This window comes from Equus asinus, chromosome 12 (genome assembly GCF_041296235.1).
Source record: "Equus asinus isolate D_3611 breed Donkey chromosome 12, EquAss-T2T_v2, whole genome shotgun sequence".
Taxonomy (NCBI): Eukaryota; Metazoa; Chordata; class Mammalia; order Perissodactyla; family Equidae; genus Equus; species Equus asinus.
In genome coordinates, this window is record NC_091801.1 from 28,668,711 (window position 1) to 28,685,035 (window position 16,325).

Consider the following 16,325-nt stretch of genomic DNA (forward strand, 5'->3'; position numbering starts at 1 on the left):
AAGTGATGGTAATCAGATGGAGAAAAATAGACAAACTCAACAGAGCAACAGAGACGATTTTTGAGGGGTTAGATTTTGAAGGCTAAGGAAACGAAACAATCCAGAAAAATCTGCAGAGTTCTGGCTTACATAACTAGGGGGATGGTGACACCAACTACTCAGACGAGTAAGACTGAGGAAGAAGCAGGTTCAGTGAGGGAAGGAAGAGCTCTGATTAAGCCTTATTTAACGTTTTCACTAGACAGTCACAGTTTGTGAGATAGTCAGGGCAAGTATTGCTGAGCCCTATTTTACAGTAGGGAAAACAGAAAAAAGCGATTAAATGACTTTTTAGAAACCAAACATCTTTCAAGTCTTTTTTTCTTGTTATTTTTAAAATAAATTTGAAATTACTTTAAACAAAAAGTAAAAAAAAAAAAAGCTGTAGGAAAAGTTCCTTATTTCACATTATTTTGGTCGTTTAATTACAGTTCTAATTGCTCAATTCATTTGTTGAGTTAACTAATTCATGTTCTACCTACTTTGCTCTTCACAGAAACCTTTACCACCAACCAGAGGATGGAAGACGCCTCTCTCGGTTCTGAGACAAAGCACTCCCTCCTCTGAGTGCCTCTGCTTGGGGTTGTTTTCCCATCCTGTTGAAGAATCACTGCACAGTGATATTGCTATGCCCCTGACCACTCTTCTCACTCAAAGGCTCCAGAGAAAGCACAGGCCATGCTAGTGACTACAGGCCAACTTAGCTCAGGGGTAGATCTTTCCTGAAATGTTGACTTGTCTTTCCCAGTAATTCACAAATACAGAATTTGTAATTTTGCTAATCATTGCAGTTTCCATCGGTTTTGTTTCTTCTTCTTAAAAGGTCACTTTTTTGTCTCTCTTCTGAAATCTTTCAATACTTCTGAACAGAAAAACTTTAAAGCCAACATATGGTTTCCTCCCATTCTCAGTCACATTTAGCACAATGCAGGACATGTATTAGGTGCCCAGAAAATACTTCTTGCCTAGCTGACTACAACAAATTTACCTGCTCTTGTACTATAAAAATGCCAGTTTTCATTATATTAGTTATGTGCTAAGAAATGCTGCAATAAACCTTTCAGTAAATTTAATATTTTCTCCATTATTTTCATTATACAATGAAAGATACAATAATGAAAATCACAGATAAGATTTAAAAGCATTTTAAATGGGAAAATGATAAATTTTCTAGATTCTATCAGTGGTACTCAAAATCTTAAACCTCAAACATTTTAAAATAACATATCATGTACTATAAAGAAATCAGTGACAGTATTTAAAGCTAGAAAGCAGAGATGTTCTAGTGATTCAAACCATGTCATCTGACTCCACAATAATTACTGCCTCCACACAGAAATCTCATGGCTTCTGAGAATTTAATTGACATATATTTTTGAAAACAAACGTAAGGCTCAATGATAGTGTTTAAGATCTCAGTCCTTGGAGTCCAGCATACAATAAGACAATTTACTAAGTAACCACATCCAAATCATTTCATTTTATTGAACCTCAGTTTTCTCATCTATAAAATAAGGATATCAGTGGTAGCTAAATCAAAGAGTTGCTGTTAAGCAACAGAAATATGATAGTATTTCCAAGGCAGTTGGTATACGGTAAGCACTCAGCAAACACTTATTATTATTGTTTTTATTGCTATGATTAAGTCGGGGGAAAAAAGGACAGGATCCCAAAGTGCATACATAACATGATTCAATTTTATTAAAAGGGCAAAATATAAATATATAAAATGGCAAAATGTATATAAAATATATACATTTATATATTTACGTGTCTATGTAGATAGAGTGAGGAAGTTCATGAGAGAGATTCATAGAAAAAAGATTTGAAAGAAATGAACCACCCCAGTGGTCATCTAATGATTAACGAATAACAACTCATTTTTATTCTTATACTTTACTATATTCTTCAGATCTTCTTCCATGAACACAGATCGCCTTTGTAAATATAACTATAAAAATGCTATTTTAAAAAAACTCACAGGGAGGAACCATATTTCTTTACAGTGTTATAGCCACAAAAATTTTGTTCACATTATTTACAACAACTAGGAAAATATGTTATCTTTCTCATTGCTTTAAGAAGGCTGCTTATTTCTTTTAATAACAATAACTGTGAAGCACAAAATAAAAAACATTACCCTCTGTAAGTTCCACTCAGGTTGCTCGCTAGTTCCATCATGTCCAATCCTTATCTTATATATTATTCCAATGTTCCTTATTTCAATCTGGATGAAATGCAAAGAAGAAAAAATTAGCAGAATGTTTTTAATTAAGCACATTAAAAAATTCTTTCTCATATGATTTCGGTCGTATGTGGAAGATAAAGAAACACACACATAGATAAGGAAAACAGATTAGTGCTTACCAGAGGGGAAGGAGGGGGAGAGTGAAAGAGGTAAAGGGGCATATAGGTATGGTGATAAATAAAAACTAGACTACTGGTGATAAATGCAATGCAGACTATACAGAAGCTGAAATATAATGATGTACACCTGAAATTTACATAATATTATAAACCAACGTGCTCTCGATAAAATAATCAAAATGCAAAAATCATTCTTTCTCTTCTTCTTACTAAATGCATTTTTTTACTCCTAAGAGTTGAAAAACTCTCAGCGACCCTTTCAGAGTCTGGAGATTAAGCCCTCTCAAGAAGCTATCAGTGGACTACACAGACACAGAATATGAAACAGAAATATCATGAGACGACTAAAAATATGCAGAAGGAGTCAGATGAAAGAATAGGATAAGGAACATACATATGCTCAGTTCTCTGACTAGCACACATTTCTCACTGTAAGCCAATGTCTTCTGAGCTGAGTTCCAATGACAGAAAGATGGGCTCTTATTTTAAGAAGAAAAAAAAGCAATTTTCATCAAAGCTAAATATAGCTATTCTATAAGCTTAAGGAAAAAGTACCAGTGAGTCTAGAACTTCCTTTTACTCTGAAAATCCTCTTTTGTTTGACTATAGGATAAGATATAGATTTTCAAAGTTCAAGGAAGAGAAATAAATCTGCCTACAGAATACGTATACTTGGTTAGTTTTTGACATGGTTCAAGAATATTTATTAATCCAAGTAGCATTGTGGGGAATCGGCTTTGGAATCACTTTGAGCTCAATTGCTATCCAGGCTGTTGTAATCTGAGTAAAATATGGTGTTTTATATCTCTGGCCCTCGATTTCTTTACCTGTTGAATGGACATAATGTCTCTTGCATACAATTTTCAGTTCAACTAAATAAATGTTTATTTAACACAATAATATAGACATTGTGCAAGTCCACAAGTATACAAAGATGAAAGTGATGGCACAGTCCCTAAGTTAGAGAAATTTATAATCTAATGAGGGAGACAGATTTACAAACAGACATTTTTAGTATAATAAGATATGTCCAGGACACTAAACTGTGAGGATTAAAAAAGGCAATACACTGTATCATTTACTAGTTTAAATATAGTCATTATCATTATTTCTACTACAGATACTCATCTACTTCCACAAACTAGATATGAATAGGTAGGCACTTTCATATTATGTTGACTTACATCATTGCCTACCAATGAACAAGACCCTGAAACAGCTGGACAGTCAGATGACCAACAAGCCATCAAAATAATTCCTCTTTCATATTCACTTCCCATAATCAGAAATTCACTTTTTTAACTTCCCATCATCACCAAAACCACTTTCCCCCATAGACTGCAGTGGCTAGACCAGTCCTGGGCTATTACAACACCCAGTCAAAGACTATGATGCTATTGACTAGGAGGAAGGAAAAGAGGACTGTTAATCCCTCAGAGCCAACTTCCACCAACTTTCTTACTCCAAGAGCTGCTGTCAGTGGCAGAACTTAGAAGCTAGCTCTTCTCACTAGAGGACGTAAGAAGTTATCCCATAGTCTGGCCTTGGTTTTTCTCTGAAAGGTAAGCCAATCTTTAGATATCCTTTGATTGTCCCAAGAATCTATTAGCCCTTAAGTGTAAACTTTCTCTTTCTACACATTCTAAATGAAAAAAATAAAGGGCTAACTGAATGGTCAGGTTACCAAACATATGTGACTTCATGGCTGCCTACTTGCTACTTTTGGAGAAGGGAACTACCATGCAATGAGCTCAGCTATGTGCCAGCCAGGGGGCAAGCGCTTGACAAGCATGGTCTCTTCCAGTCTGTACAGCAGCCCCATGAAGAGCAGGGCTCTTTAAAAAGCCAACTTTAAGGAACAAAGAAATTTAAAAACACTTAAGTAATTTGTCTAGGGATACACAGCTGGAAACACAGTAAGTTCCAAAAGTAAAATTCAAACCAAAGCCTGTTTGATCAGAAATAGCACACTGTCCTCAAAAATGACTATGTGCTCACTTCAGGATTGGAAGGAAGGAAAAGTAAATGAAAGATTAATTTAGAAGTGGCAAATGATACCGGTGAAAAAGAACAAAGACGTCAATGCCCATAGAAGACAGTGAATAGGAATGAGCCGGCCAGTCCTCATTTAGGGTTCTCAGACTGTCAAGAGGCCCCAGTCCTATTGTCCCTTAAACCCCAGATCAGTGCTTCTCAAACATTAGTGTATACACAGATTACCTGGGGATCTTGTTAAAATGCAGATTCTCATTCAGTAGACATGGTGGGGGGCCTAAGATTCTGCATGTCTAACGAGTTCCCAGGTGATGCCCATGCTGCTGGCCTAGGGCCCACAGGCCCTAGACTCCTATGGGGCTTTCATACCCATCCCTGATCTCTCCCATTAAGGTAGTAGCTTAGAGCTGGGTAATTCCCTGTTCTCACTTCACAGTAAACAGGAGAAGCTAGGAGAAAACATATGCTGATGCCACTGACCATTATCCTCCGTGACTGTAAAGATAATCTGTCATTTGTAGAATACTTTCCATCTACCAGGCACAATGCACATCACACACATTCCCAAACATACTTTAAACCTCACAACAAGCTTTCAAAGTAAGCATTAATACCCACCTCCCTGTCTTTACTAAGAAAGAAATTAAAGATTAGTGAGGATAAGCAACCTGTTCAACGTGACAGGACTAATGCAAGGTTGATCTTTGAACCTGGTCTCCATGACTCCAAGGCCTCTGTTCTTAACCAATTTATTATATTTCCCATATGTCAATAAGCTTTTCTTAATGTACATATATTTTTTCTTTTTATCATCAGACCACTCTGGAATTTAGAAAATTCCTGATGTCATTGCCTTCATTCTGTATTTAAAAACAAAAGCTGGCCTGGAGAAAATAAGTAATATATTCAAGGTCACAGAGTGAATATATGGAAAACTAGGATGCTAATCCAGCTCACTTAGTTTGCAGTTTAGCACATAATATACCGCAAGGTATATTATGGGTACTAATAGACTTTGGTGGGGTGGCCTAGGGATCTAATCATGACATATGTGTTGTGAGTTCTGAACAATCATCTTCAAATAATCTTTTGAAAGGCATGGGTTGTAGAAGGTATGACTGCCTGTGCATTGAGCCAAACTGCTCCTTCATGACCTCAGACAACTGCTTTTCTTCTCTAAAATTCTAATGATTGCAAAGTAGAAGATCTAGAAACCATCTGGGTATTAGTGATTGCCAGGTACTGCAGCCCCAAACAGCCTTGCCTTCCTGGTGACTCGAGTTGGCCTTAATCATTCTCTATTCTTTATCCAGCCTTAGGATACAAAAGGAATACTCTCCAGGGAGATCAACTGCTTTTTCACAGTGCACCAAAGAACCATGTGCTTTCACTCTGTGGGGGTGGGGTACATTAGTAGGTATAATGTAATTGTCTTAAGTGAAATTTCTCCAAAGCCCTGAGGAAATTAGGAGAGGCAACCAGCGGTACTCAAAGTAATGCGGCCCAGCATTCTTTGATGCTAAGGAAAGGAGAGAGAGATTTGAACGGGCAAGGGCAGAGCTTCAAAACACGGCCTCTGAGGATGTAAAAAAAAATGATTTCACACCCATACAGCTCAGCTGAGCAACATGTAACAGTATATGGAATTATACAAAAGAAGGGTTTTCATTACCAGAAGAATCTCTAAATGGCTTATTATCTGGTTACAATTTGAGTTGAGGTTGATGGTTTGTGGGGCCAGTTTCAAACCAACGGCCTAAACCAAATTATCTTTAAAGAAAGCAATTTTCTTCCACAACTTTCCTGATTGGTAGAGAATATGTGAGGAAAAAAATGTTTCCTTTGATGATTACAATAGGCATTAGGATAACTTATGGGGATTCTAAGAGACCAGAGATTTATTTTATACAGGATATATACACACACAATCACACTCTCCTGTGTTACAGAAATACCTTTAAAATGTTCAAAGAACAAAATTACTGCCAATATTGTTTACCTGAAACTCATCCTCCTGTCTTGGAAGGAAGAGCTGCTCTGAGCTGTCCTTGCTAAGACTTATTGGTCCAGTGACTCCTTCATCTCCATATACCCATAGTGTGACGTTGGCTTGAGTCCCTGTATTTCCTGTCAGCACTAACACCTTCCATTCATCTTCTGACAGAAGAGTCTCACTGATCTCTTCTATAGGGGAAAAAAAGGCATTAGTAGCAGATCCAATGCAACATCAGGCTGACAGAATCCTTTGTCACATGGAGCCCAAGGACATCAAAACAGAGTAGAGGATGAGTGAGGCAGGGTAGGGAGGCAGTGAACTGCTACAACTCTAGGGAGCTAATTTGTGCTTGCCTCTTCACAGCAAGGTTCTAGGCAACTGAAACTGAACTACTGAAGTAAATTAAATTAGAACAATAAAGATCTGAATTGCCTGGCAATCTTTCACTTGTCCTCAACACTACAACACAGACGCATGCTGGAATTTGTAGTTCTGTGTCCATAGATTTTTCATAAAGCTGCCTGCCTGGCTTACAGATTTTTAGGTAGAATTACTACAATACAAAGTAACAAAAGAAAAGTGGAACTAAAATACATTTTCAAATGAGGTGTAAAAATGGCAAAATTGAGAAGAGAGAAAATTTTTCTAAAACATTTCAGGAAAAAATATCCTACTGGAGAGGGCAATGAAAGCGCTTGGAGCTAAAGACAGAATTTTCCCAAATGCAAATGATTCTGAGGTGCTTAGGGCAGGTTAGTCTGTGAGGGCAGGGACTGCACAGCAGCAGTGTTGCACAAGGAAGCCTCCATCACTCAGCACTTCCCAAACAGCCCCTCCTTGCTTACAAGAGATGTTTACGAAGTGAAGTCCCCAACTAAAACTACTTTCTTCTTTATGCACTTTAGCCTGTTGCCTCATCTAAGGAGATCCGGGAGCATGCAGTGGCAAGAACATCTCCCAAGCTACTCGGCATTGGTTGTCTGGATTGCCCCAACAACTGCATGTTACAGGTACAAATATTACAGACTTGGGTAATGAGATAAATTTCCTCGTGTCAAATGATCAAAAGGAAACCAAGATTCTTCCTATCTTTAATTCTGTGACTTGAAACTATAGGCAACCGTAGATAGCACCTACAATCTTACAGTACAGTATCAACAAAGATGATGACAAACCCAGCAAATAACTAATTTTCTGCTATAATGAACAAAATTCCTTCAAAAAACTATACAAAAAAAGTTATAAATGGAAACAAATACTAAGAAATAACTGGCATTCATTTTTTTAAGGCTGCCTTCTCTTTACTGTCTTGGGTAATCTCTGTCATTATAACAGCAAGCATGTTTCCTTCAATTATCATCATGATCACCATTTACTAAGCTCCTGCTACATGCTAGGCTCTGTGTTGAATGTCTCATATGCACTTCTCATCCCACAAAGTCAGTCAAATTATGATGTCAATTTTAAGATGAAGAAAAGAGGTAGAGGTTAAATAATATGCCCAAATCATATAGCAAGTAAATGACGGAATGTCTAACTCCAAAGCCTTGCATTTAAACAAACGAGTTTAGATGTTCCACTTTCACTTAAACACAGTTCACCGGAATGCACAATTTCATTCTATGCTAAGCACTGTTCTAGGCACTTAATATTCATTATTGTGTCAACCTCACTCAGTCCTCACACTAGTCCTATGAGGTACTCTCCTTTATTACGGACAAACTGGGACTCAGAAGTTAAGTAATTTGCCCAGAGTTACACAAGCAATAGCAAAAAAGACTTAAACTTCAATCCCAGGCAGAGAAAGTTTGAGTCCCATGCTATTCTGGATACAACATCAAAGGTAGCTGACCTGGAAAATATTATAAAAATTGGTGCAAAAATTTTATGACACAATCTAATTTTCAAAACTCATGTATTGTACGTGAACACTTGACTGTCCTGCCTGCCATTTCTAGTCAAGCACTATCAGGAACCTGGAAAACACACTTGGAATTTCTCCAGACCATAGACAACAGTGCAATCAGATCTCTACTGATGAAAACTCCACAGCACATCCATGAGACTCAGAGACTAATCAGTGATTTAGGTCAGTAAGATACTCTTTAGGAAGCTAATCATTTACTTAATCTCTTATGAATATCTTAGTCATCTAAAAGGATTATTTTTATTAAAGTCAAGAAAGTTTTATTTAGTTCCTATTATTTGCTAGGCACTGAGTTAGGTTCATTGCTCTCTACATATTAGTGGCACAGATTAAAAGTTTGAAAGATAAACAATGAGAGTCTCACCCTGAAGATACACACTATCTAGTGGGGAAGACAGATGTATAAATATTTGGATTTTAAACATTCAGACACATTCATAGAGAATGAAAGAAGTACTACAAAGTTCAGATGTAGCAGAGAGCCGGGAGTGAATAACTGCGTGGAAGGGTGTGCAGGAAACACTTTATGGAGGGAACCTTGGTGCTGGATGTAGAAGGATGAATGAGAATTTTGAACAAAGAGGAAGGGAAGGGCATTCTACATAGAGGGAACAGCATGCCCAGCATGTACAAAGGCTTGAAGTAGCAGTCATGCTGGAAGAACTGCACATGGTAACATGTGGTTGAACATGAGATCACATGAGATGCTATGTGAGAAGAGGAGAAACAGTGAGATCATGAAAAGCACTGGGCAAGGTGGAAAGGAGTTGGCACACTCTAGTGCAGGCAAGAGGGAGCCAGCCAAGATTCCAAAGTGTGGTGGTGATATGATCTGAGTATTAGAAAGATCAGTCTGAAAGAAGATGAACTAAATTTAGCAGAGAGAGACTGAGGCAGGAAGGCCAGTAAATAAACAATGAACACGAACACTGAACTGTGAACTGAAAAGCCCCGGAATGGGGTCAGGAGGCCACCGTTACTTGGTTTTAGTTTTTTGGGGTGTCCATACACAAGTGCATTCACATGCATGCTTGATTTAATCTGCAAATCAGGTGACAATCTCTAAAGCCTTTTCTTCCTGTTCTAACATTTTCACAATAACATTTGTACAAACATAACACATTGTCAGGGTGCACTCGTTACAAAATTTATGACAATATGGTATAATCTTTAATATAGAACAGTAGATTAAAGTTTGTGCTATCATCAATTGAATATGAATTCAACCTAATGCCATAATCTTTTGGAAATGAACCAAAGTGCATTAGTCTCAGATCCTAAATTTATCCATTTAAGAACCATAAAAGCAGCTGTTTTTTTGACTAGAGGTTTAATATATTCTAAACTGGGAAAATTAACCAAATTAATAAGGATTAACCAAGACTCCTTCAGGGTCTCTGAATAAATTCTATAGTACCTAAAATTTATTCAGATGACTTAAAAATGTTCTTTGTAGGGGTGACAGAACTCTTTAATTAAACACCAATCAGTTTGAGTCAGACAAAAGAAAAGCTAAGCTACCTTTGTGCTACTGGTCTCCTGAAGCTCTGGAGAAAGAAAAAATTACTCACACAAAAAAATAGCAAATTAGCTGATTCTAATATTTCATGGAAGGATCAAAGTTGAGGTCAACTAAAGGCATGAATCACCATCATAGAGCGTGGGCATAAAAAGACAAGTTTTGTAAACTTTTGTGTACTTTTTCAACACAGTGTTTTAGAAAGCTGATTTATACTAACTGTAGAGCAAAAACTGAAAACAAATGTCCCTTATATGTAATAGCACAGTATCAGAAAAATGGTTATTATTTAACCCTAATTTTAAAAAATGTAAAATCATCTGGAAAACATAAGAAGTTAAACATTCTCTCAATAGGTCTCCTGCAATGTAAAAATATCTATTTCTACAAAATTAACACGAATAATCCTGTTTTATTCATGGATTTATCAGTTTCTTGATGTAAGGTATGGTAGACATTTACACAAAGCACAGGAAGCACAAAGCTAGTAGGGATAGCTAACAAATAGAAAACAGGATCAAAAAATCAAAGCTATTCCAATAAGCTAGAAAGTTGGACTGATACCAAGAAGATGAAAACTAACTGGTATCAAGATAAAGGTCTGCAATTTGGTTCAAACAATCAGTTACATATTTTTCAGGGAAAAGATATTATGAATAAAATATCCTAATGATCTTAATATATACCAAGAGTGCAATAGAGATACCTAAACATGTATTACAAGCCGGGACTATATTAACAGATGCATAGGGTCCACATTAAAGGAATACCATGAGAAGGCAGGCTCCTACTTGGAGACTCACACTTTAAAATGAATATTCATAAAGGTAAAGAATTTTGAAAACATGCATTAGGAGGCACTATTAAAACAACATATTTGAAATAGAAGAGAATATACTAAAAAGAAACACTAAGAATCCATTTTTTAGTATATTTACATGCAAATATAAGAAGAATATACCAAGAAGAAATGAGAATAACTAAGAAAAAACAAGGTTTATTTTATAGAGGTGGATGTTGACTTTGTGGGTCAAAAGAATTTATAGGGGCTGGCCCCGTGGCCGAGTGGTTGGGTTCACGGGCTCCGTTGCAGGCGGCCCAGTGTTTCGTTGGTTTGAATCCCGGGAGCGGACATGGCACTGCTCATCGGGCAATGCTGAGGCGGCGTCCCACATGCCACAACTGGAGGGACCCACAACAAGGAATGTACAACTATGTACTGGGGAGCTTTGGGGAGAAAAAGGAAAAAATAAAATCTTAAAAAAAAAAAAGAATTTATAGTGAGTAGGTTTCTGCTCAACATAGAGAGGTACTTTCAAGTGATTAGGATTGTTTGAAATGGAATGGCTTACTGCTGCATTCTTCACGTGAATTACACTACCTTCGTCAGATCAAAGGTCCCTTCAAATCTTCATTCTACTGAAAATGTACACCACCTTTACATTGCAATTTACCACTAAAGCATGAGCACACACACAAAAAATAAACCCGTATTTTACTGTGGATACTGGCAGCTGTTTTTTTCTTAATATTGGAAAGAAACAAACACTTAGATCCCAATTTGAAGAATAATTAACATAATCCATTACCTGGTAATTCCATTTATAAGAATTATTCTAAAAAACATACAAAATACAGATGAGTGTCAATTACAAATTACACTTGAAAAAATTTGAAAAAATAATGCCAATAGTAAGAGGATAGGTAATATGTTATGGTACATCTATACAATGGATTATTTGCAGCTATTAAATTATTTTCTAAAATTATTTAATGTTATGAAAAATACTTATGTTATCTTCTACTAACTGAAAAACGGATTTAAAAATTATATACCCCAACATAACTTATACATGTGCATACATATATTTATATATAAGTATAAATATTTAAAGTATTTTAGGAGGGTAATAAGATGATATAATTTTAATTTTTCCTTTACGCTTTGTATGTTTTACTTTTTTTCCAGAACAATTTATTGTGACTGCCTTTAAGGAACACTTCAACTTGATAATGAATTTCATATTTTTTTGCCCAGGTATGTTTGGTTCTTAGTGCTGTCATCTAAAAAATTTAAAGAAAGAATATCCTATGGCTGAGACTTTGGCACTGACTAGGCCTTGCCCAGTAACACCAATGAGACACCACCACAGACAGATTAAGGACTGCTGTAGCTGTCGTACCGCACTGCTGAAGTTCCCACACACAGAACAGCTTCATCTTGATACAGAGGTGAGACTTCAACCACCATCCTCTTGGGTCTCAGTCTTTTCATTCATAAAACTAATAGGTTACAGTGAAAATTTCTAAGGACAATTTCAGCTCAGGGTATCAAGTTATGTCTTATATTTTTATATTTGGTTTGAATGTTTTTAGATGCAATGTTTCCAAACTTAAAATTATGCAGAAGAAATTTATAATCTCAAATATTTTATATTCTCAAATATTTTAATAGTTTTCAAAATGTGAGTTTCCAGGGGCCGGCCTCGTGGTGTAGTGGTTACGTTTGTACTCCACTTTCGCAGCCTGGGGTTCACAGGTTTGGATCGCAGGTGCAGACCTACACACCGCTCATCAACCCATGCTGTGGCAGCATCCCTCATACAAAAAATAGAGGAAGATTGGCATAGATTCTAGCTCAGTGCCAATCTTCCTCAAGCAAAAAAAGGAAGATTGGCAACAGATGTTAGCTCAGGGCCAATATTTCTCACCAAAAAAAAAATTATGATTTTCTAAAGTATTTATGCATGAAATGATATGATGCCTTGGATTTGCTTTAACCCAGTGGAGGCACTATAGGGCACAATGTGAAAGACCATAACTAAAGTAAGATTAGGCATATGTTGATAATTGTTGAAGTGGGACAATGGGTACATGGGGATTCATTATTCCGTCTCTACTGTAGTAAATGTTTGAAATTTTCCATAAATAAAAATTTACCTAAAAAAGAAAGATTCCTTCCTCAAAGCCTCCCTACTCTAATAAAACTAGTATCAAAATTCAACTTGGCCCTAAAGGAAAGCCCTGCAAATTTAATGGCATTATGACTCTATTCACTACTACAAAAGCACTATTTATTGTATATGTGGTATCATAACTTCCAAACATTTGTCAACCTTTGATATAGATGAGAAAATTTCCATATTTCTTTTTAATAAATGAGTATTTTGAATACCGAGGACAGGTTTATTTTATCTATAATATCTCATCCCCTGAACTATATACATCTTGAACTATATCCTGAAAATAGACTGACAAACATAATCTCATTCTTCAGGAGATGATGGTTGTTTTTGATATCATTAAAATAATTAAATGTCTTCTAAAGTACTTTTTGACTAACACATATTTTAACATGAATGGCTAATGTAACCCAAATCTATCTAGCATGAGAGCTAAGTTGCAAAACCAAGAGGAAGGTCTTTCTTGTAAGAAACAACTTTTAACCACTGCAGATACTTGATAGAAGTAGGAAGAAGACAAAATATTGATAGAGGTAGAAAGAGAGTCATGATGTAATTAGTAATGAATAACAGTCTTCCAGGTATGTTCATATGTGAAGACATTTTTTTCCACCTGAAGTCATGGATGCTTACAAAAACCATTTCTATTGTAATCAGAGAAGGCAAGATTTAAACAAATCATGGGCTTTTTGTAGATGGCATTTGCACAAGAGAGCTTTGTCATTTGGATTTCCAGGATTTAAAGTGCAAAGTCTGTGTTATGTCAGTGTTTTAAATAGCTCATTAATAAATTAAGCTGAGTCTCCCTTTTCTCAGTTGTAGGCCCACTCTCCATTTCTACTGTATTGCCATTAATCATAATAAAGAAATTATGGCTTTTTACAATGAATGAATGACTTAAATTTTATTTTGTGTCTAGTGTGCCCTGGATGTTTTCTTCATCTCATTATCCATTTTTAACTTTATATTTTTGTGTGATTGTTTAATGTTTATCTGGCTCACTAGACTTCAAGAGGTAGAGACCAAATCTGTTTTGCCCATCACTGTATTTCCTTATATCTGACATTTAGTAGGCACACAATGCACATATGATGATTTATTAAATGAAAGAATGATTTGAAAAGGTCTATATTTATCACGAGGCCAAATTTTATCATTTTTGAAAATTACTTGGCTACCCAGCATCAATCCGAAACTTAAAGCTTCCAATCCTTAAAAATGTAACAAAGATATTGGATAAGGGGTTAATATCAAAAATATATAATGAACTCACACAACTCAATAAAAAAAAAATCTGATTAAAAAATGGACAGATAGAGGCCAGCCTGGTGGTGTAGTGGTTAGGTTCACTTGCTCAGCTTCAGTGACCCAGGGTTCGTGAGTTCAGAGCATAGGCATAGACATACACACCACTTGTCAAACCACTCTGTGGTAGTGTCTCACATGCAGAATGGAGAAAGATTGGCACAGATGTTAGCTCAGGGACAATCTATCTCACCAAAAAGACCCAAAAACTGGACAAAGAAATTAAATAGACATTTTCTAAAGAAGACATCCAAATGGCCAACAAGTACATGAAATGATGCTCAACAGCACTAATCATCAGGGAAATGCAAATCAAAATCAATGAGGTATCACCTCACATTTGTTAGAATGTCTATCATCAAGAAGATAGAAGATAACAAGTGTTGGTGGGGATACGGAATAAAGGGAATCCTTGTACCCTGTTGGTGAGAATGTAAATTGGTGCAGCCACTATGGAAAACAACACAGACATCCCGCAAAAAATTAAAAATAGAAGTACCATATGATTTAGCAATTCCACTTCTGGGTATACACCCAAAGGAAATGAAAACAGGATATCAAAGAGGTACATAAGCTCTCATGTTTATTGCAGTGTTATTCACAATAGCCATTACATGGAAACAACCTAAATGCCTGCCACAGATGAATGGATAAAAAAGATGCGGTATATATGTACAATGGAATGTTATTCAGCCATGAGAAAGAAGGAAATCCTGCCATTTGCAACATGGACCTTAAGAACATTATGATAAGTGAGATAAATCAAAGACAAACACTGTATTATATCACTAATACGTGGAATCTAAAAAAAGCCGAACTCATAAAAACAGAAAGCAAAATGTTGGTTATCAAGGGCTAAGAGGAAGAGGGGGTGTGAGGAGCAGGAAAGATGTTTAAGGGCACAAACTTGGAACTAGTAGATAAATAAGACCTAGAGGTCAAATGCACAGTATAGTGATTATAAACCACAATATTGTATTATAAACATCAAACTTACCATGAGACTAGATCTTAATTATTCCCATCACAAAAAAGAAATGATAATTACATGCCATGATAAAGGTGGTAGCTAATGCTACAATTGTAGTATATAAATGTATACAATCAACATGTGGTGCATCTTAAACTTTAAAAAAATCAACACAGTAACATTTTTTAAATGTTTTTGCCAGAACAGACAAATTTTCAGAAGATATAGAGAAGATTTTTCTCTTAAGCATTTTGCTACTCATAAAAAAGTGTCTATTCCTAGAGATTTCAGCTAGCATGCTATTTTCAACCCCGTCAAATTTTACTTGAGGTGGCCATCCCAGATTTAGGTGCCATTACTTCCTGACACAAGATTTAATTCTCCTTCTGTGAAAAATTTTAAGCACATGTTTCTCATGCAGCGTGATTTGTCACACTGCTCCATGGATTCATGATATGACATGGAAATATAAAACTGGGCCTAGTCCAATGCAACAAAAATCAAAAGGCTAATTTCTCTTCCCTCTGGTTGATGAGATAGTATCATGCGGTTGTCAGCAAGAGACATTTATTTTCCATTACTATCTGAAAGAGAACAAAGTACACCCGATAACTAATTTGCAAAAGGCACTTTTTTAAAGATAACATTACAATTTATCTGTCTGTTAAGATGGGTTTAAAAAAAACGGTTCAGACAGTGGTCCACTATTTCATTTTACCCAAAGATGACTAGATTCTGAGGCACAGAATTTGTCAGATACCATTCATTTTACTTCCTAGTCAGATACAAAGGAACACATTTAAGAGCAAGAAAAATGATCAAACAGACTAGGAGAAACTCAAGAGTCAAACCTCTGAGGCCTAGAGTACTGTATTCATGCCTCAGGTTCTACATGAGAACACTGCAGGAGATTAGTTTTGTTGTTAGTTATACTTTGGCGAGAATCTGCTGTTATTCATTAAATATTTTGCAGGTGACAGTCCAATACAATGTCATAATTTAAACTATCTTCTTTTCAAGTCATGTTTTGGAATGAACATTGAAGTTGAGATAAAGAAATAAACACATTTTAAAATATACGTATTCTTTGGAATACAAAAACCAAGCATAAAAAAAGCAAGATGATAGCTTAAAAGCAAGTATGTGTGGCATAATGTAACCTGTATTATAAAAATAATTTGGTGTTCTTCCTGAGGCGGCCACAAAGAAGCAATGCAGACAAACAAACCAAAAGAAGAAAAGAA

The 16,325-nt window shown here is 36.0% G+C and overlaps 1 protein-coding gene across 18 annotated transcripts in view; it reads right to left on the reverse strand.

Annotated features, from left to right (window-relative positions):
- The window catches only part of RP1 (RP1 axonemal microtubule associated), a 449,795-nt gene that overhangs the window by 132,473 nt on the left and 300,997 nt on the right, over window positions 1-16,325 (reverse strand). For all 18 annotated transcript variants that reach the window (XM_070481272.1, XM_070481271.1, XM_070481268.1 and 15 more), the window contains 2 exons: window positions 6,401-6,585; window positions 2,180-2,266 (listed from right to left, as the gene is read on the reverse strand). In XM_070481272.1, the coding sequence (XP_070337373.1) occupies window positions 2,180-2,266; window positions 6,401-6,585 (272 nt within the window). The remainder of the gene's footprint in view (window positions 1-2,179; window positions 2,267-6,400; window positions 6,586-16,325) is intronic.